Consider the following 24015-nt stretch of genomic DNA (forward strand, 5'->3'; position numbering starts at 1 on the left):
GCTCTTTCGACTATGGATTGTGTCAGTGCTATTAACAGTTCAAGTGTACCATGTGGAAAATCAAACGACTTTGGAATATTTCAGCAGCAGTTAGGCAAACAATCATATGCAAAAGTGCTCACAAAAAATCTTTCACCATTAAGCTGTTCTACTAAGACAATATCAACATGTGTTAACAAAAAAAGACGTAATAAATAGTGCCAAACAAGACTTCACTTACTGCAGAGGTAGGTAGAAAACAGATAGTCTCAGAACAGCAAGTTCCGGTAAAATTGAACTGTATGCCGACAGCGAAGGACGAAATATAGCCACTGAATTTCGGTGTACAAGCAGTCAGAATTTTAATCTTAGTTGTACAATAAAACCAGGAGCAAAATTCAGTGCAGCCACATTAATGAGTTAAGAAAAAAATTCCTCATTGAGCAAAAAGAACTTTTCCATCTTCCTTGCGGGATCAAATGATGTCGCTAGGAACGAAAGAAATGATCTCTTAATCTCGCTAAAAAGAAAACTGTATGAGCTGAGAGCCACACTGTTACGACTTGATAGAATGGTCCTGTGTAAATAAAGAAATTGAAACTGCCAACAAAGAGATGCAAAATATTTGCAAGCGGTTTGAAAATCTAACATTTGTTTACATCAGCAATTTAGGGAAAAGATTTCACACAACATACAGTTCTCATCTAAATGTACTTGGAAAAAACGTAATAGTAACAAAAATTTTAGAAATAGCAAATAAAATATCAAATGTGCAGTGTGATGATAGAAAAGTCATATTTCTCATGGATAGGAAGTGTGTGTTACCTGGAGACTCAAATGTGAAATCTGCTGTCAGTGAAGCTACACCTCTCCAAGACAAATGAGAAATTTTATTAATTCAAGTGAACACCCCAAATGTTAGCAATTCACAGAAAGGCACAGAAGTTGTGGAACAACAAACACCAGAAATAAGTGAAACAGCAGTACCACCATCATTATCATCAGAAGCAGAAACAGCAGCAGCAACAACAGCAACAAGAACAGCAGCAGCAGTAGCAGAACCAACAACAACTGGAGCAGCAACACAGAAATGCTTAAGGAGGAGCCAAAGGAAAAATACATCTGTGTCATTCAGTGATAATTTTTTATGTTTTCAAGCCAAGAAGAAAATAAAAATGTGAAAAACAAGCCTGCTAACTCATAGATAAGTCACAACAACATCTTATTTTTAAACATTCAGGGTCTTGAAAGTAAAGTTGAAACTCCATAGGAGTCATTTCCACAGAATAAGTATTCTTTCTTGTGTCTATCTGAACATTGGTTTAAACCAGAACAAATACAATACTATGTACCAGAAGGTTATAAACATGGAAACAGTTTATGCAGATCTCAGTACTGTAATGGTGGTACTGTTATCTATGTTTCAAATGAAATAGTGTAGAGCACTAGATCTTAGTTGGGCACGTGTAGAGAAACACTTTGAAATTACCGGGATCATATGTGATATAATGAAACTTATCATAGTATGTATCTACCATTCCCCTGACGCAGATGATAAAACCTTTTTAGATAATTTAGACAGTGCACTCTGCTACATAACAAAGAGGAAACAATAAGTAACTGCAATTGGGGGAGACTTTAATTCAAGCTTTGATGTAACATGTAACAAACCCAGTGTAAATAAGTTACTGAATATGCTAAGGCAGCACAACTTCCATCATGTAAATTCAGAACCAACGAGACTAAAAGCGTGCTTGGGTAATGCTTTTGTCAATAGTGCTCATGATATGTACTCCACCAAGGTAAAGGAATTTGTTTTCTCAGACCACTACATGTTAACAGTAGAGTTAAGACATTTTATAAAAGAGGATGAGAGCAAGGCTGCACGAAAGTTAACAAAATATAATACTTTAATATTAACAAAACACAATCTCAGAAAACTGACACACCAGCTGAGCATAACTAACTGGGACAAATTATTTCAAAACTGTGATTCCAGAGCCCAAACAGTTTATGAAACATTCTTCAGTTAAGTACTTTAAAAGCCCATCTTGTTCAAAAGAAATATCATAAAACAATAAAGGGTAAATTGTGGTACACCAAAGAACTGGAGAATCTAAAAAATAAGCTAGTGCTGTTGAAGTGCCTTGGCAAAGTAAATAATTCTAATGAAATTAAGGATCTCAAAAAACCACTAAGAAACTGTATAAGAAAGAGTTACAATTGGCGAAACAAAGATACAACACAAATCTTATAAAAAATAGTAAAAACCAATGCAAACAGCCTGGTCAGTAATTAATACTGTTAAAGGTGAAGTCAGAAACTTTTACAAGACAGTCCCAATACCAGCAGATACATTCATCAAATATTTTGTGAGCTGTGCTGATGATATCAAAAAATTGAACAGTAAACCCAGTGTAACATATGTAGATTATCTTAAGAGTGCAAACCTAAATCATAATAGGACCAGATCATCATTGAAACACTTTAAAGAGGTATGCCAACATGAAGTTCTTAAAATAGACAAAAAAATGAAAAATTCATACAGTACAGATATTTTTAATATGTCAAACAATCTATTGAAAGAAATCATACATTATATTGCAGCACCATTAGCATATTCTATAAACATGTGTCTCATAGAAGGGTTTTTTTCCTGATCCTCTCAAACTATCCAACATGACTCCAGTCTTTAAGAAGGGTATCAAATCAGATCCAGCAAACTACAGATCAATTTCACTGTTCCCAGTACTAGGAAAAGTCTTTCAAGGCATAATATATCAGCAGATGTATGAGTACCTAGAACTAAATGATATGTTAAGTGCATCACAGTTTGGCTACAGAAAATAAAGGTCAGATATGCATGCCATAGAGCTCTTAGTCAGAGACATTTTAGCAGCATTCGAGGACCATGCTCACACACAGGTAACCTTATGTGATCTGAGCAAAGCCTTTGACTGTGTTGACCACTCACTCACTTTTGCTCTCTAAACTCGAGTAGAATGGAATATGTGATAAAAGTTTAAAACTCATCAAATCATACCTCAATAAAAGGAAAAAGGTGGTGAGTTCAGGAAGTCATCTGTCAAACACACTCAAGGTTCAACACAGAGTGCCGCAAGGATCTAAATTGGGAGCACTTCTCTTCCTTGTACACATAAATGACTTACCAGGAAATATAGATGTAAAGACATATATGTATGCAGATGATACAACTTTTCTATCGGTAATCCATGTATTTGATAACCTTGTAAGTGTTATGAAATTGGCAAAAGAAAATGCAACATCATGGTTTAATGCAAATGGTCAATCAATAAGGAAAAGACTCAGAATATGTGGTTCAGTCTATCAAAGACTACAAAAATAGAAAAACAAAAGGCAAAGTTTTCAGGTATCATACTTGACAACAGTCTAACATGGAACTCTCATGTTGATCACATAGTGATTAGGTTGTCAAGAGTTATATATTTGTTGAAGAGACTGATGTTTTGTGTGACATTTGAGTACATAAGGACAGCGTACTTTGCCTTTTTTCAATCTGTTTTAAGGTATGGGTTAATACTATGGGGGAAACAGCAGAAAAATAAATGAAATTATGGTGATCCAGAAGAAAGCAATCAGACTAATGGCTAAAGTAGATAATAGGACACATTATGAACCATTGTTCATTGAATATAGAATTTTTACAGTTATTAATTTATATATTCTTGACAGTGTTAACTATGTACTTGCTGAAGGCATGACTACTATACAAGAACCTGTACTTCTCTCCTGTTCCATAAAATAGATTAGCTAAAACTAACAATAGTCATACTGACAAATAATTTGAAGAAAATGTATGTAATGTCTTGTTAACTAATCCATTCTATTCATTAGAAGAATTTTTAGAAATGCCCAATATCAACTTAAATATGTAAAAAATTTATTATGTAAAATTAATAGGTTAAGTGGACTGACAAAGTCTATTGCATGTAATAATGCTGAATGACCAATAAAGAATCTGAATCTGAACATGTTTACTACTACTATTAGAAAACTTATTTGTTGGTCTAATTCTCTTAAAACATGTGACAAAATGTAAAAATTCCTTGATGGATGACCACTCCACTTAAAGCTCAATCAACTCCTTACCTACCCGTCTTACATCCTCAGTATCCAATCCAGTGGGATTTGGACTACCATCAGTATGAAAACAACACACGACAAAGTTAAGGCTGTAATGGCACTTGGCACAGAGGTGCTCAAAATGATTGTTACTAGTCGTTGCCTTTCCCCATATTGAGAAACATGCTGCACAAGGTGTTCAGCTGATATGTGCCCCTCTTGCTCTGAAATGAACTGGTTTACAGGTCTCAACAAACGTGTCTCCAGAGATTGATTTAACAATGTCAGATTCTGCCTTGGCAAAACCTCTTTAAGTTGCTTCTGGCCAGTACAGCTGTGGCTGTGTAACATTCAATTGTGACTCCTGAAATTGATTCTGGCAGATGGAAGGTTGGTCCTATTAGGTTACATGCAGTTCCATTGATTAAAATTCCACTCCTCTCGAGCTCTATATGTTTCACTTCTGCAAATACTCCCTGCTCAAAACAATTTCTGTAGGTGGAGAAAATCCAATGCATCCCGACCCATTGCAAGCTCAATTTTGGCTCCACAATGTCCCTTGGGCAGTCTATTTCTTTCCTCCTAGCTAAAAATAACTGCACCATGCACATGTCTGGATTGGTACTTATCACCCTGGCTGGACATACTGTTACCTTCCCTCTATGGCAGCTCCGTAATTCCTCCCTTGTCATCTTGGTGTACCAGCTGTTAACTGCCGAGATCAGCAATACCTCCTCAGTTCTTGCTTCTACAAACTTGCTCAACGCTCCCCTTTTCAATGATCGGAGGACAGGGATTACCATCACCCTTCCTCCCTCTTCAAAAAGAATTCTGTCCCCAGCAGGCTCACAATACTCAAAAACACACAGCATATGAAAATACAATGCCTAATTAATCTACACAAACCTAGTGATACATAACAAGAAAACAAAAAAACTGCAGATACTCTACTACTTTCTGGATTACAAAGTATATGGTACATCTTGCTGTACTCTATCTTCCTGGTTTTCCCTGCACTTAACACCTCTCTCTTTCTTCCTCTTCCCTTCCTGTGACATGTCTGGAATCACATCCAGACAACCCTTCAATGGCTGCAATTGCCCAATTTGTACTATCGTTGTTCTAGTTGGCAGCTGAAGCTTAACATTAACGGGGGAGGTGGTTTCAACTACTTGGTATGGCCCTTGATACCTTGTGACAAACTTCTTTGTTTTCCCTTTTGGCACGTAGGGGCTGGACAGCATTAACCATTGCCCTACTCTGTACTACAGTAAACTTCTTTTCCGCTTCACAGCATCTTCCTGCCTCTCCAAAGCCTTCATATTCACCTGTTTCCAAACATCCTGAATTGTCCTTGCAAATTTACATACATATTCACCAGTCCTACCTTTTTGTAGCCTCACTAAATCAATCGGAGACAGCATTTTTCGCGCTTACACTACCTCAAATGAAGACAAACCGGTATTGGTATGCATTTTTGTATTGTATGTGAATATAATATGCTTCAAATATTTGTCCCACTGACGGTGATATGAACCCACATAAAAACTCGGCATCTTCCTGATTGTTCTGTGTACCCGTTCTGTCATTCCATTCACCTGTGGATGCAAAGTGCCCATCCTTAACTTCTTTATGTTCAACAATTTATACAGTTCCTTCATTAAATCCAACATGAATTTGGTCCCTTGGTTAGTAATTATTGTCTCCGGTACACCAAACTCAAAATCCAGTTGTTTATTAATGCTTGCGCGACCACTGCTGACTGTTGGTTTGGCATAGCCACCATCTCCACATACCTCGAAAAACTGTCTATTATTGTCAGAACGAATCTGTTCCCCAATGGTGTTCGACTGAAAGGTCCTAAGACATCAATTCCCAACTTAGAAAATGGACATGTCGCTTCCGGCAATCATTGCAGCTGTATCTGTTTCCAACGCAAATTTGCTCTCTGCGCACACGGTATACAATTTTTGACATACTGATCCACATCTACTTTCCTACCTCTCCACGAATACCTCTCTGCCACTCTCCTATTTGTCGCTCTACTCCCACAATGAGCAGTTAACACGTGATCATGTGCTTCTTTTAAAACCTCATCTCTCAGCTTCACTGGCACTACTACCCTTGGCCCTAGCTTCATTTCCCTGCACAGAAGATCATCGTACATATTAAATTGTGGCTGTGTCTGATACAATTTACAATCGTTGGCAGCGTCCTGTAATTCTTGCCATACTGCTAGGTCATAACTTATACTTTTGCCACCTTTCTACTCAGTGTATCCACATTACCGTGCTTCTTCCCAGGATTGTGCACCACTTCGTAGTTGAATTTACTAAGCCTCACAGTCCACCTAGCGAGTCTAGTGGACGGATCCTTCAACCCCAACAAGCACTTCAACATAGCATGATCTGTCACTACCATAAATTTTCTCCCGTATAAATAACATTTAAAATATGTGATTCCTTAGATTATGCTGAATATCTCCCTCTCTGTTGTTTAATAATTCCTCTCTGCTGCATTCACCTGCCTAGACACATGGGCTACAGGATGTTCTTTCCCATCAATTTCTGTCCTAAGAACACACCCTAATGCTTGATTGGATGCATCGCATTCTAGAATAAATTCCTTTTCAAAATCTGGAAACACAAGAACCGGACTTGATGATAACACTTCTTTCAGTTTGTCAAACACTTTCTGACACTCTTCTGTCCACTCAAATTTCATACCCTTCCATAACAAACGTGTCAGTGGCCAAGCTAAATCTGCAAAACCATTCATGAACTTTCAATAGAAATTGCAAATTCCAACGAATGATTGCACTTCCTTAATTGTTTTCAGCTCAGCTCCCCAAAATTCCTTACAGCCTGTACCAACCTTGGATCTGTTCACACTCCGCCCTTACTGATGATATGACCTAAATATTTCACTTCTTCCAATGCAAAATGACACTTCTCCAGGCTCAACGTCAAACGAGCTGCTCTTAACCTCATAAAGACTTCCCTTAACTGCTGTCTATGTTGTTCCATACTACTTGAAAACACTATAACGTCATCCAAATAGACAAGACACTGCCGTGGTTTCAATCCCCTCAAGACACTGTCTAGCAACCTCTGAAACATTACTGGAGCATTTTACAGACAGAATGGCATTCTGATGTACTGGTAATGGCCTCCAGGTGTAGAGAAAGCAATTTTTGGGCAGTGCTCTGGAACCACCTCTAACTGATGATAACCACTTATCAAATCCATCATAGAAAAGTATTGGCGCTGTCCTAAGTGATCCAATGTCTCCAATATATTTGGAATGGGGTATGCGTCCATTACTGTCTTATTATTGAGGTATTGGTAGCCACACAGTACATGTATTTCTTAGTGCCACATTTTTTTTAGACACGTCAATGTCCACTCCCCAGCAACTATTACTTTACTCTATAATACTGTCCGCAAACTGCTGATCAATGAAATGCTCCATAATCAGCTGCAAATACCTTAGCATTCTCTATGGTTTATAGTAAACAGGTGTTTCCTTTCCTGTTGGTATCATGTGTTGAACTAATGAAGTTGCTGGTAATGGCCCTTGCAGTAAAAACAAATCCTTAAATTCTCACAACAATTCTTCCATATGTTCTTTTTCTCCTCCTTTCAAATGCTTAACTTTGTTACACAATGCAGTTACATCAGCAGTTAGTGGTTGATCGCTACACCTACCTCTCAAACACCAGTATTCGTCATCCGGCACATCAAAATTTGCTACTAAAACTCCTTTTCCGAAATTCGCATCCAAAATACTAAAGTTATCCACGTTCACGGGGACTACTGGCCCATCATTTACCTCTTGCATGCGTACAATACTACGTTTCACAAAACAACCTAAAGGATCCAAAACTTCATTATCCTCCAATGGTTCAATAACACATACGTACCCACAGGAAGATTTGACTGTACACTTACCCACTTACCCGGTGCCACTAGACACATACTCATGCGTATTAAGCCTTAATGCTAATGTATGCGGCTCAGTTGGTTTGTTCATTACGTTGAACACCCCTTGTGACAGCTCTGCATTGACAACAGTTTCCCCTAGCTGAAATAACATTTCACCAAATTCCACAGTTCATTATCTGAGGTGAATTTTGGCATGATGTTGATGTAAGAAATCTACTCCTAGGATGATGTCATAGCCCTCACTTACCCATGGTACTTCCTCTATGTATGCATCAAATCTGACTTTCCTTATGCGAAAGTCAACCAGCACTGAACCCAAAGGTGTGATCTCCTTATCCCCCACTCCATGCAACCTATAATGTGGTGCGTCTAAATTCCTTCGGCCCATTAAACTCTTAGTAGCCACTGACACTTGCGCCCTTGTGTCCAACAAAATCTTAAATTTTTAGTTACTATAAATGCTACCACTGAACATTCCACCTCTGCATACATATTTGTAGCATTGAAATTAAATGCCCCCCCCCTCCCCCCCCTTAGGTGGGTCTTGAGCCCCCTTTTCCATTTAACAATTGTTCACCTCTATTAACTCCACTCTCCATCCTTCACACTGCTGATTTCCACCTCTTCCACTATTTCTCAGTGACTGGGTGCATTGCCTCTGCACATGTCCTGTATGACCACAATTATAACATTTTATACCCAGTGTAAACACTGTTTGCCTCTTGTGGACCCCTGTTTCCACATCTATTTCCCCACACTGAATTGCCAGCTAAATGGCCGAATCCAAATCCCTTCACACACTTTCCACTCCTTATGCGCCAGTAACCCCCTCTAAAAATACATCAAGTGCCTTTTCTCAGACTCCTGCAACAGAATACCATTCACTTCATCGCTCTGACCTAACTTGTAAGTATTCTCATTAATTTCTCTTATTCTGTCCGCAAATTTCTCTACCATCTCCCTCTGTCTCTTCGTCATTGTACTCAACCTCTCCCTAAAGTACTGAGCACTAGTCTGTTTCTTGTACCTCTGTAAAAACCCCTCCTTCAACTGCTTAAACTGTCCTGCCTTCCTTAAGGCCTGAGAACACCTTACACATGTCTTCGCTCCACTCGTTAATCTAATCTTGGCCACATGTAACAACTGTTCATCCAACCAACCATTCATCACAGCTGAAGCTTCCAAGTCATCCACAAACAATAGCACATCCTCAGATGACTTGCCGGAAAACAGAATAATCAAACTTGCAGCATCTGGATCAATCTCCTGCTGCAGCACCCTAGCCTACAACTGATCATATGCGTTTTCCCACTCACTCCTAGACGTCCATTCACTTCTCAGTTACATATTGTCTGCTGTCAATTGTGCTACGTTTTCCAACAAAATCCGTACGCTTCTGGTGCTGACACACCTCGCATCCCTGACTCTGCCATTGTGTTGCTTTCATTCCCAGTTACTCCCATTTTGACCTATAAAATCCCAAAGAAAAAAAAATTAAACAACAAGACTAAACCGACTTCCCACAGCTCAGGATCTCATCTTACGTTTTACGCAACAGTTTAATAGGAGGAGATAAATAAAACATACTCATCCCAATACAAAAGTAACATAAAAAAAGGCACTTTTTGTATAATACTGTATTTAACACTTCAATAATCACTCTTTACACATATTTCCATATATACAAATATTACACTGTATCACACAGTATTAATTCACTAGTTCAGTTAATAAATAAAATGAGACATAAATAAAGTAATTATTAATCACCAATGAGTATTTTTGTTACGGTATTTGATTTTCATTGGTTTCAATTTTACAGCAACAGTCACTCAGCTTGACATAGTAAGCTGCAATTCTGACCACTGTCCGAACTACGACTGCTGACATACATTTTTTATAAAGACAAAATTAGGTAAAGCAAAGATAATACAAGTGTAAATAAAATAATGCTGCGGTACAGATCACAAACAAATGTCCATTATAACAGAACAAAATCAGTAAATAAATCACACTGCATAAGTTCATTGTTTTTCTTTCTATAATAGGCATTTTCACAGTCATGTATCAGTCTTATACCTCTTCTTGAAAGAGAAGAGAAAAAGTCATTAAGAAACAAAGAAAATAATCTTCCATTTTAGGAACTTATTCTGAAAATAAATGATGCTACAGTTAAAGACAAAAATCTTCTAAAATTAAAAAATATTTGCCAGTTTTGCTCTATTTTAAAGTTATTAAACTGGAATGTCAGAACTACAGTCTCAATAAAAATGTGCCTGTACTCTTTCATAAAATCCTGAGATCTGGTTCCTCCACCCTGCCTTCCAAATTACTGACAAAATGTTAACACTGTGAGAAACTTGCAATGCCGAAGCAGTCAGCTGTGGATCACATAAAACACAATCTATCGGTGAGATCTGTTACTCATGTTCAACATGACACATATTACCAATACATGTGAATGTGCAATTGGAGAATCATGAGACAAGCAAAATAATTGTTTTCTTTCCCAGTTCAGAGGACCTGGTAAGATAAAATTGCAAACTAGAAAATATAAAACAATTTTAAGGCACTTGAGTAAAGTACAATTGACACTATTCAGTAGTGAACAAGGCTTTTCTCATTTTCATTACAATAAGAAGCATTATACATGTCATTAAGAACACTACAATCAAAACTTTCAGCGATGACAAAGATCTTCTGTTCACTTCAGGAGTGGTAACCATATCATGAACATCATCCACCCCTTCATCAGTAAGATCCACTTCTGCTGCTTCAGGAATGCATGGCAAGTAATAAACTGGTCTTCAGACACAGTCACCACCATCTGGTGACAAGTCGTACCTGCTGCGAAGCTTCCACAAGCGAACCGAGTTATCACTGCAAACGAAACAAAAGGATAAATTTTAAAACAATTAAGAGATGTACAATTGGATAAACTTTCAGCATTTATTGATCCATCAAATATTTTATGGAATTCCTGTGGTGTAGATGCAATTAATTATTAATATTGTTTTACAAGTACTGTTCTAAAAGAACAGCAATATAACTGAACACAAATTGCAGTAACAATGGCATGTTCACTCTGGTGCAACTTCTTCACAGACTCTAAATTAATTACATGTTGTAGATTTATATTTAGTCTGTTCAGAGACATTTTGGGAATAAATAAAATTTTACCTTCAAAGTAAGTAACCATCAAAATCACATTCATTATGAGTAAAAAATGCTCACACTCCTAAAGGAGTAAAACATAGCTGTAAGTTCTCACATGTCAGGTTCAGAAGGCTTTATGCACATGTTAACGAGTTAATTAACTGCTCTGAAGCTCAAAACAAGGAGTCCGCATCAGTACTCTGCAAGTGCTTCCCTGACAGTCAAGAGTTTTGTCTTTAAAATTATTCTGTTCTGTCCCTTAGTTATTAATTATATTTCATACCAGACTTTTCCACAGTCATAACAAAAACTATTTTTTGTATTTTCTTTAAATTTTCCATATGACATAGTATCATGTAGTTATACTTTATAATTATCTCAGTTACATGTGGCTGAGAAACGATTATTGTTATTTACAGGCACCTTTTCAGTTCTAGCTCTAGTGTCACATGGTTTTTACACAACAAACAAAGAATGAGGAGTTGAAATCTGATTAATAGAGGTTCCTGTGAGTGTACACTAAATCTTTAACCGTGACTACATAAAAAAAGATCATGTTGCAGGCTAGTTAAGGGGAAAGTATGTTGTCTTAGAATGCCCATGGCATAAGCGATTGCCTTCCGAAAATAAGAAAAACATGTACAACACGGTTTTTTTTACTATTTTTTCATTTTCTTGTAGAATACAATCTCATCGACTGAACAACTATTGCCTTGAACTCCACAAGTGTTGTATGGCACCTTGTCTCCAAATCACTTTGCGAATCCTCCTTTTCTTTCTGCTTGGTCAAGAAATAATCATCCTTGGAGCAAGCAAAATATTTACTGCTCATATCCAAAATACGCAGCTGTTTGAAAGATGATCTGAGTTTTATCAATTATTGTCTTATCATTAGTACTGGAAATTGTATCCAATACTTCCTAAACACATCATTTTGCTGTGTAATGTTCATCTGATAGGTGTCACTACACAGAAATGACTTCTCCACCTACAGTTACATGCATTTTTATGTGTTGCAAGTATTGCTATTGCCAATTTTAATAACAAAAATGGGCAATCTCCACACACAAATTAACATACAAAACAATTCATGATGTTATTCAAAAACCAAAACAGCAGTCTGCTAAATTATTGTGACATATTTGTATTGCTTACTGGTGCAAGAAAGACTAATATATTTCTTCAAATCTGTTCCCTCATTTTTATCCTCTCTGTACTCAACATGCAACTATAACTTCAAACAGAACATCAGGCCCCAAAGTTCACTTTTTGACAAAGAAAACTACAAAGGTACTAAAGGTTAATTCCAAAATAATATTTTATGTTACATTTTGCTTATCTGACACTATGATCTTTGCACTTGATAAAACTAGTTAAAAAGCAAAATTCAAATTATCTTTCGAAACAGATTTTTTTTCATGTATATGCAACAAAGCTCTATTGTTACTGGAACCAAGTTTCAGTCAAAGTTTTACAATAAATGTTAAAAGTTACATATGCATTAAAAATTATTTGGTCGGAGCAACTACCCACTCCACAAGCAAAACTGACAGTGAATGCAGCCATGACTGTCAATGCACAAAAAATAAACTACAACACATGGTACATGGTGTCATGCATGATGTAAGCATGAAACATAACTCTTCAAGTATCAAGTTATTTCACTTATTAAAAGGTAAACAAAAATCCAAGATAAAGCAAACACATCTAGAAAACCATAAATAATCACATTATCTCGAAAAATGAACAAAATTTCTTCAATAAAATTGTTTTAATTAATTATTTGCACTTCAATAAAACAGCCATTGCAAACATTCATGACCAAAAATAGAAAAAACTACTGATACATCTAACCTCGTGCAAATATTACTAATACAATGTCATACCAGGTCATTCAACAGAAGAATATTGTAATAAATTCTCTAAGGTACACAAAAAAGTGCCATGTGCAACAACGAAGTTAATGACAGTATATTGGATACATTTTGCTTCAAAATAGAACGATACATACAGACACTTTGAAGCAGAACTATATAACATTTTATTCCATCATAATTTTTACACATTTATTATCTTCTTACAAATGAAAAAAAAAATATGTAACACCAAACCTGACTAAAATGACAGACAGTGCAATTTATTTGTGTCATGAGTGAAATAAAACGAGGACTTTTGCAGAGCAATTATTTTGGGTCTCTTTAAACATCTATATGCCTTCTAGTGAATTACAAATATTCCTGTACAGCCTTACCAAACACAGAAACACACAAACTTGCGAGACTAATAGTGGTGTGTGTGTGTGTGTGTGTGTGTGTGTGTGTGTGTGTGTGTGTGTGTTCTTTCTGAACCTATTCAGTCTCTCCATTTTAAAAATACAGAGGAATTTCCAGTTTGAAACATCATCACTGACTTTAAATGGAGGTACAAAGACAAATTTGATGATACAGTGGGTTACACCAACAACTTCATAGCTGCAGAGTTTGACAATAACTACGGTACTTTACTGTTTCTATGAAGGGACTACAGTAATTTGCAACACTGATGGAGATACAATATACTGCCATGTGGTTGAAATAAAGGCAGGCTGTATATCAGTTTCTGCACTTCAATCAAATGGGATTTACATCTCACAGAAGTTGTCCTTAAGACATTAAATAGTAACTTCTACCCTGAAGAGCCAATACACTTGCCTAATGTCGTGCAGGGCCATGCGAGCACGCATAACTACCACACCATGATGTGGCATGGACTTAACTAATGTCTGAAGTAGTGCTGGAGGGAACTGACACCATGAATCCTGCAGTGTTGTCCATAAATTCATACGAGTATGTGGGGATGGAGATCTCTTCTGAACAGCACATTGCAAGGTGTCCCAGATATGCTCAATAATTTTCATGTCTGGGGAGCCTGGTGGCCGATGAGTGTTCCTGGAACCACTCTATATTAATTCTGGACGTGTAGGGTGTTGCTGTGTCCTGCTGGAATTGCCCAAGTCCGTTAGAATGCACAATGGAGATGAATTGATGCAGGTATCAGACAGGATGCTTACATATGTGTCACCTGTCATGAGTCTTGTCTAGATGCATCAAGGGTCCCATATCACTCTACTTAAATCTTGATAACCTGCCATTGTAGCAGCAGTAGCCGATCTGACAACTGCACCAGACACCTGTTGTCTTATGTAGGCATTGCCGACCGCAGCAAAGTATTCTGCCTTTTTACATATCTCTGTATTTGATTACACATGCCTATACCAGTTCCTTTGCCATTTCAGTGTACTATACTTAACCTTACCACAGACTGGATGTCGAAAGAGGACAACAGTTGTTCTTTACAACTTTTACATTGACGAAGTTTTCATTTATATCCTGAAAGCTGTGAATTTTAAAACCTTCTTTGTTATATAGTTTCAAGAATACCAAATAAAATGATGTAGTACTTAATTTACACTAAGAACAATACAAATAAATTAAAGGATGACATTTACATTAACTCACTAGTTCTAAGCAGTACTGAAGATACTGAACTCAGGTCAGTGCATTTCTACTAGTACTGACGTAACTGTATGACCATGGTATCCATCTCTGTAAGCACTACTTTATAGTGTATCAGAGTACCTAATTTTTGATGTAATTATATATAACATGACTCCTGAAAAATAAAACTTTTAAGATTTATGCCTGTTACAATTAGCAAAATAAATAGGGATTAAAAAAAATTTATAGGGATTTTTGTGTGTGTGTGTGTGGGTTCCTGCAGTCATGTCCTAGTTCATGAACCATGGACAATGTATGAGTGGCCAAGTAAGTGGTCCTGACAGTCGGGATACCAGTTACTTTGGAATAAGGCAGGGCATCTCAGACATATTCCGAGTTGTGGTCACCTTTGTGCTCATACGGCAAAGACTACCAAATCCACCGGTTAGTCCCTCAACCGTTAGGGGTAATACCCAATGGGACTCGGGCAAGTAAGGCTAGCAACCTGCTTCCCTGGTACTTTAAATATGATGCTGGCAACAATCAGAGCAAAATGCCTCGGACCTTTGGAGGTGATGGAGACCCACCTCTAACTGACATACCAGGAACTCCTAAGATACGACTTGGCAAACAAATGGTAATGAGATGGGGAGCTATTAATATCAAGGGGGGCTACTCTGGGAAGAAGGTACAGCTGGCAGAGGCTGCAAGTAAGATGGGGCTGGACGCTTTAGCTGGCAGTGACATTCGGGTAAGGGGTGAGAAAGAAGAGGAAGTGGGAGAATATAAGGTCTACCTGTCAGAAGTCAAAGCAGGAATAGCACAATGGGGCGTAGGGCTTTACATCAGGAAAGAAATGGAACCCAGCGTAGTTGCAATAAGGTATGTAAATGAACGACTAATGTGGATAGATTTGACAGTGTCTAGCAAGAAAATTAGGATTGTGTCAGTATATTCGCATTGTGAAGGGACAGATCAAGATAAGATGGATAGTTTTTATGAGGCACTCAGTGATGTAGTTGTTAAAGGACAAGGACAGTGTTCTGCTCATGGGTGATTTTAACACCAGGATTGGAAATCGAACAGAAGGGTATGAAAATGTTATGGGTAAATTTGGAGAGGATATGGACGCCAACAGGAACGGGAAACAACTCTTGGATCTGTGCCAGTATGGGTTTAGTGATCACAAACTTCTTTTTTAAACATAAGAACATTCACTGGTATTCTTGGGAAGGCAGGGGAACCAGATCTGTCATTGACTATATGATAACAGATCAGGAATTCAGGAAGGCTGTGAGGGACACACGTATATTCAGGGGATTCTTTGATGACACTGATCATTGTTTAATCTGCAGTGAAATTGGGATTGTGAGGCCGGAAGTGCGGGAGGTCAGGTTCATATGTACGAGGATAAGAGTGGAGAAACTTCAGGATAAGGAAATCAGGCACAAGTACATAACAGCGATCTCAGAAAGGTACAAGGTAGTTGAATGTAGTCAATTACAGTCATTGGAAAAGGAATGGACAAGGTAAAGGGACACAGTACTAGAAGTGGCTAAAGAATGTCTTGGAACAGTAGTGTGTAAAAGTAGGATGAAGCAAACAGCTTGGTGGAATGACACAGTCAAGGCATCCTGTAAAAGGAAAAAGAAGGCGTATCAAAAATGGCTACATACTAGAACTCAGGTAGACAGAGAAAGTTATGTTGTAGAAAGAAACAAAGCCAAACAGATAATTGCAGCATCCAAGAAGAAATCTTGGGAAGACTTTGGAAACAGGTTGGAGACTATGGGTCAAGCTGCTGGAAGACCATTCTGGAGTGTAATTAGCAGTCTTCGAAAGGGAGGTAAAAAGGAAATGACAAGTATTTTGGATAGGTCAGGAAAACTGCTGGTGAATCCTGTGGATACCTTGGGCAGATGGAGGGAATATTTTGAAGAGTTGCTCAATGTAGGTGAAAATATGATCAGTAATGTTGCAGATTTTGAGGTAGAATGAGATAGGAATGATGATGGAAATAGGATCACATTTGAGGAAGTGGAGAAAATGGTCAATAGATTGCAGTGCATTAAAGCAGCTGGGGAGGATGAAATTAAGTCAGAACTCATCAAATACAGTGGAATGTCAGGTCTTAAATGGCTACACAGGATAATTGAAATGGCCTGGGAGTCGGGACAGGTTCCATCAGACTGGACAAAAGCAGTAATCACACAAATCTTTAAACATGGAAACAGAAAAGATTATAACAACTACAGGGGTATCTCTTTAATCAGCGTTGTGGGTAAAACCTTCTCAGGTATTGTTGAAAGGAAAGTGCAAGTATTAGTTGAGGACCAATTGGATGAAAATCAGTGTGGGTTTAGGCCTCAGAGGTTGTCAGGACCAGATCTTTAGCTTACGGCAAATAATGGAGAAGTGTTATGAGCGGAACAGGGAACTGTATCTATGCTTTATATATCTAGAAAAGGCATATGACCGGGTTCCTAGGAGGAAGTTATTGTCTGTTCTACGAGAATATGGAATAGGAGGCAAACTTTTGCAAGCAATTAAAGGTCTTTACATGAATAGTCAGGCAGCAGTTAGAGTTGACGGTAAATTGAGTTCATGGTTCACAGTAGTTTCAGGGGTAAGACAAGGCTGCAACCTGTCTCCACTGTTGTTCATATTATATATAGATCATATGTTGAAACAATACACTGGCTGGGTGAGGTTAAGATAGGTGAACACAAAACAAGCAGTCTTGCATATGCGGATGACTTAGTTGTGATGGCAGATTCGATTGAAAGTTTGCAAAGTAATATGTCAGAGCTAGATCAGAAATACAAGGACTATGGTATGAAGATTAGCATCTCCAAAACGAAAGTAATGTCAGTGGGATAATGTAGTGAGCGCTCAGCTACGATCTACTCTCTTCTGCAAGAAGGAAGTCAGTACCAAGACTAAGTTATCTGTGCACCGTTCAATCTTTCGACCAATTTTGTTGTATGGGAGCGAAAGCTGGGTGGATTCAGGTTACCTTATCAACAAGGTTGAGGTTACGGATATGAAAGTAGCTAGGATGATTGCAGGTACTAGTAGATGGGAACAATGGCAGGAGGGTGTCCACAATGAGGAAATCAAAGAAAAACTGGGAATGAACTCAAAGATGTGGCAGTCAGGGCGAACAGGCTTAGATGGTGGGGTCATGTTACACACATGGGAGAAGCAAGGGTACCCAAGAGACTCATGGGTTCAGCAGTAGAGGGTAGGAGGAGTCGGGGCAGACCAAGGAGAAGGTACCTGGATTCGGTTAAGAATGATTTTGAAGTAATAGGTTTAACATCAAAAGAGGCATCAATGTTAGCACTGAATAGGGGATCGTGGAGGAATTTTATAAGGGGTCTATGTTCCAGACTGAACGCTGAAAGGCATTATCAGTCTTAAATGATGATGATGATGATGATAAAAAAAATTTAAAAATGGGGTAAGGTAAAAATTTTAAATCCTGTTAATAATTAAATCATTAAGCTGAAGCACAAGCTTGGATTGTGCAAGCACATGGAATGAAATCAGCTGTGCCCTTTCCAAAGGAACTGTCTCACAATTTCCATGCAGCAATTTAGGGAAAACACAGAAAATCTATATCAGGACGGCCAAATTGGGATTCGAACCCTGCTCCTCCTGAAATTGAGTACTATGTCTTTACCACTGTGTCACCTTATGACATGAAAATAATGTACAAGGTTATTCAAGTTTATCAGTCCTACAAGTAATTTACAGTAAACACTGTCATTAAAACTTTCAGTGCAGTATGTACTGTATCAAGGGATGAACTGTTATACTGCATAGGCAATCCAGTACAATCTATACATGGAGTTTATCACACACCAGAAAAAAAGAATGATAAAGTAACTACAAGCAGTTCTGCACACAAAAAATAGTGAAACTATTGTAGCAGATGTATTTGAGTGGAAACTGGCGACATCAAGATACTGTCTGTTATTAAATGAACAGTTATAGAAAAAATATTATCTGGCCCTCTTTGGAGAAATTATATACGGCATTGTAATTTGGCACTTTGAAAAGCACAAAAATACAGTATTAAAGAGAAAATACATTATTTTAAACTTGATGTTACTTTAAAGAAATCAGATAATTTGGGTAGTCTCACTGTTCAAGCATTAAGTGTATACACCTCATTTAAAACTTATTAATGAATTCTGCACTTTTTCATGACTTTTCACACTGATATAATGCCTGTACACATTGATTGCACATTAAAGTTTTACTTAGTTTAGGTGTTTCAAGATTCAAGTCATGATCACCATCTCCATAACAATCATGGTCCACCTTCTTGATCATCACTGTGTTGTTGGCATACATCAGCAACAATCTTCTCATTCTGTAGTTCTGAAAATGTGGTGAGATCATCATCTAAATGCATAAAACTGCCGAAATCTGCACCCTCCAGTAGAGCTAGCTCATTACCGTACATGACATCACCATCACCATCACCATCACCATCACCATCACCAATAGCAGTCTCTTCCAGAAAGGCACCAGCTTTACATAAACAGTTGTTGATTGTGGACAATGACACCAGCTCTCAGGCATTCAAAATAAATTCCTTGGCTCGTAGTGAGTTAATGAAGAGATTTTCATTTCCTGCACCAGTCAGCGTTATCAATTGTTGAAGCAGCTTTTTTGTCAATAATGCACTTTGAAATTTGCAATAATAGCCAAATCAAGTAGCTATGGAACGCTGGTACAGTTTGGAGATAAGAATTCCACTCAAACATTTTCCAAAATTAATTTAGGGTGGATATCTGCACACTGATCCATAAGACCAGGACGCTTTTTTTTTTTTTTTTCCCCTTCTTTCTTTCTCATTCTCATGTCCATTCTTAATCACTGTTCCATTAAAATTACAGTCATCCAAGAATTTTTATTGGATTCATATTCTGTAGGTTTCTTCTTTAGACCTTTGAAAGAACCCAGAGGCTTAGATTTTCTTATCAGAAGTGGCGGAAGTTTGTCAGATCCATCTACATTAATGGTGAGAAGAACTGTAATATGAGTTTTACTATTCTTCCCTCCATGGCGCGAATCACCATTTTCTGCTAATGTTTTACTAGGAAGCAGACAGTAGACTAGGCCAGTCTGATCACAGCTGTAGATGTTTTGAGGTTGATAATCCCTTAAGATTCCCGGCAGAACCTCATCAATTCAGCACTGCACAGTGATGTCATCCACAGCTTCCGATCTGTCAGAAATTGTTCTCCCTATGATTCCATGGCAATCTTTAAATCCTGTAAATGACTGTAGTATAGGCAATTCGTACATTTGAAGCAATTCCAGATTTTCCTTTTGTTGTTCTCCATGGTTGATTGAAAGCAACTGAATGATATAAACAATAAATGTTGGCTGGCAACTTTTAACTTCTTGACTGTTACCACAAAATAAATTCTCGGATTGCAGATGCCAGGAGTGTCTTTGTTTCCATGCCACCAACTCTTGTCAACCCACCTACCCTCGTCGACTGTGTCTTTGTCCCTTGTCACTGCAGTGCCGCCCACTTGCTCTACTTGCACATGTCAACAAAAGAAAGGAAAATATCACATTTTTTCTTTTCAAACAATGCTTTACAATTATTCAAAACTCATTTCACTTCACTAGAATTTGTTATGTATAACAGCGAATTACATAAAAATGCATTACGTGTATATAAAGTTTACTTAACACATATATATTTTACTGGGAATGACAAAACTTAATGTATGAATAAGTATTATGTACAATGGAGTTACTTATAAAACATGTTCAATTGTAATAACGTAAGCAGTGAATACAGTGAAGCAGTCAACAGACAAAACTAAGAGTAATGATTACTATTTTATCCAAATTCAATACTTCACATTTTATTTTATCTCAAGGCCACAGATATTACCTTTGTAAACTTTCTGTCCATCTTCTTATTTTTCATAAATACAGGCATTAACAAACCACAGTTCTTAAAAAAAATGTCAGTATTCGATGTCATACTGTACAAACTACTAAGCTGCAATCAAATTTTCCCTTTAAAATGTATTTGTAGCATTTTGTTCTGTGAAGGGTTATATAAAGTACTGGTAGAGCTTGTGGCACAAGGTTGTGCCCAACCTATTGGCCTGACTGCAGGCAGAGTGTTGACTTTGTTTGCTATGGTTCTAGGAGAGGGAAGATGGCCAACCCATCACCTTTGCCACCATTTACCGAAGGAAAGATCCCTGGTACTTATTTTATTGCAGTTTGAGGGGACTTGGGGCCATCCTGGAAGGGTCAGAGCAATGAGAAATCCCTTCCTCTATCCAGGATAAAATCCAGGACCCCTGCCTGATGCTGCAGTTTAGCGCTTTACCCACTAGATCACCATGGCCATATGAAAGATTATACACACATTATACACACATCAAAAGAAGTTTTGCATCACTTAAGTTGCGAGAATTCTGGAACCTGCACAGAAAATTGGAAGAGAGAAAAACATCACTTCAACCCTTTATATTGCTCATTAAAACCACACATTGCATGCTGTACCACCATACTGTGAGACCTTCAGAGGTGGTGGACCAGATTGCTGTAAACACCGGTACCTCTCATACCCAGTAACATGTCCTCTTGCATTGATGCTCGCCTGTATTCGTCATGGCATACTATCCAAACGTTCATCAAGGTACTGTTGGTCCAGATTGTCCCACTCCTCAAAGGCGATTTGGCATAGATCCCTCAGAGTGGTTTGTGGGTCACATCATCCATAAACAGCATGTTCAATAGGGTTCATGTCTGGAGAACATGCTGGCCACTGTAGTCAAGCGATGTTGATGTCCTGAAGGAAGTCATTCACAAGATGAGCATGAGGGGGGGGGGGGGGGGGGGGGTGAATTGCCGTCCATGAAGATGAATACACTCCCCCCCCATGAACCATAGACCTTGCCGTTGGTGGGGAGATAGCCATACCGTAGGTGCAAACACATCGGAGGGGTATCTGTAGAGGGGCCAGATAAACGAATGGTTCCTGAAGAGGGGCATCAGCCTTTTCAGTAGAAGCAGGGGCAACAGTCTGGATGACTGACTGATCTGGCCTTGTAACACTAACCAAAATGGCCTTGCTGTGCTGGTACGGCGAACGGCTGAAATCAAGGGGAAACTATGGCCATAACTTTTCCCTAGAGCATGCAGCTTTACTGTATGGATCAATGATGATGGCGTCCTCTTGGGAAAAATATTCCGGAGGTAAAATAGTCCCCCATTCAGATCTCCGGATGGGGACTACTCAAGAGGATGTCGTTATCAGGAGAAAGAAAACTGGCGTTCTATGGATTGGAGCATGGAATGTCAGATCCCTTAATCGAGCAGGTAGATTAGAAAACTTAAAAAGGGAAATTGATAGGTTAATGTTAGGTGAAGTGATTAGTGAAGTTCAGTGGTCAGGTGAATACAGGGGTATAAATACAAAATCAAATAGGGGTAATGCAGGAGTAGGTTTAATAATGAATAAAAAAAATAGGAGTTTGGGTAAGCTATTACAAACAACATAGTGAAAGCATTATTGTGGCCAAGATAGCCACGAAGCCCACACCTACGGCAGTAGTACAAGTCTATATGCCAACTAGCTCTGTAGATGAAGAAGAAATTGATGAAATGTATAATAAGATAAAAGAAATTATTCAGCTAGTGAAGGGAGACGAAAATTTAATAGGCGTGGGTGACTAGAATTCGACAGTAGGAAAAGGAAGAGAAGGAAACATAGTAGGTGAATATGGATTGGGTGTAAGAAATGAAAGAGGAAGCCGCCTGGTAGAATTTTGCATAGAGCACAACTTAATAATAACTAACACTTGGTTCAAGAATCATAAAAGAAGGTTGTATACATGGAAGATGCCTGGAGATACTGACAGGTTTCAGACTGATTATATAATGGTAAGACAGAGATTTAGGAACCAGGTTTTAAATTGTAAGACATTTCCAGGGGCAGATGTGGACTCTGACCACAATGTATTGGTTATGAACTGTAGAGTAAAACTGAAGAAACTGAAAAAAGGTGGGAATTTAAGGAGATGGGATCTGGATAAACTGAAAGAACCAGAGGTTGTACAGAGTTTCAGGGAGAGCATAAGGGAACAATTGTCAGGAATGGGGGAAAGAAATACCGTAGAAGAAGAATGGGTAGCTTTGAGGGATGGAGTAGTGAAGGCAGCAGAGGATCAAGTAGGTAAAAAGATGAGGGCAAGTAGAAATCCTTGGGTAACAGAAGAAATATTGAATTTAATTGATGAAAGGAGAAAATATAAAAATGCAGTAAATGAAGCAGGCAAAAAGGAATACAAATGTCTAAAAAATGAGATCGACAGGCAAAATGGCTAAGCAAGGATGGCTAGAGGACAAATATAAGGTTGTAGAGACATATCTCACTAGGGGTAAAATAGATACTGCCTACAGAAAAATTAAAGAGACCATTGCAGAAGAGAGAATCGCTTGAATGAATAGCAAAAGAGCTCAGATGGAAACCCAGTTCTAAGCAAAGAAGGGAAAGCAGAAAGGCGGAAGGAGTATGTAGAGGGTCTATACATGGGTGATGTACTTGAGGACAATATTATGGAAATGGAAGAGAATGTAGATGAAGATGAAATAGGAGACATGATACTGCATGAAAACAGAGCACTGAAATACCTAAGTCGAAACAAGGCCCCGGGAGTTGACAACATTCCATTTGAACTACTGACAGCATTGGTAGAGCCAGGCCTAACAAAGCTCTACCATCTACTGAGCAAGTTGTATGAGACACGCGAAATATCTTCAGACTTCAAGAAGAATATAATAATTCCAATCTCAAAGAAAGCAGGTGTTTACAGATGTGAAAATTACAGAGCTATCAATTTAATACGTCATGGCTACAAAATACTAACGCGAATTCTTTACAAAACGGATAAACTGGTATAAGCTGACCTCGGGGAAGATCAGTTTGGATTCCATAGAAATATGGGAACACGTGAGGCAATACTGACCCTATGACTTATCTTAGAAGCTAGATTAAGAAAAGGTAAACTTACGTTTCTAGCATTAGTAGACTTAGAAAAAGCTTTTGACAATGTTGACTGGCATACTCTCTTTCAAATTCTGAAGGTGGCAGGGGTAAAATACAAAGAGCAAAAGGCCATTTACAATTTGTTCAGAAACCAGATGGCAGTTACAAGAGTCAAGGGACATCAAAGGGAAGCTGTGGTTGGGAAGGGAGTGAGACAGGGTCGTAGCCTATCCCCGATGTTATTCAATCTGTATATTGAGCAAGTAGTAAAGGAAACAAAAGAAAAATTCGGAGTTGGTATTAAAATCCATGGAGA

The 24015-nt window shown here is 38.1% G+C and overlaps 1 protein-coding gene across 4 annotated transcripts in view; it reads right to left on the bottom strand.

Annotated features, from left to right (window-relative positions):
- Positions 1–9649: 9649 nt before the first annotated feature.
- The window catches only part of LOC126267947 (kinesin-like protein KIF21A), a 483424-nt gene continuing 469058 nt past the window's right edge, over positions 9650–24015 (bottom strand). For all 4 annotated transcript variants that reach the window (XM_049973266.1, XM_049973269.1, XM_049973270.1 and 1 more), the window contains one exon: positions 9650–10907. In XM_049973266.1, the coding sequence (XP_049829223.1) occupies positions 10835–10907 (73 nt within the window). In that variant the 3' untranslated portion in view covers positions 9650–10834. The remainder of the gene's footprint in view (positions 10908–24015) is intronic.

The sequence above is a fragment of the Schistocerca gregaria genome, chromosome 4, assembly GCF_023897955.1.
Source record: "Schistocerca gregaria isolate iqSchGreg1 chromosome 4, iqSchGreg1.2, whole genome shotgun sequence".
Lineage (NCBI taxonomy): Eukaryota > Metazoa > Arthropoda > Insecta > Orthoptera > Acrididae > Schistocerca > Schistocerca gregaria.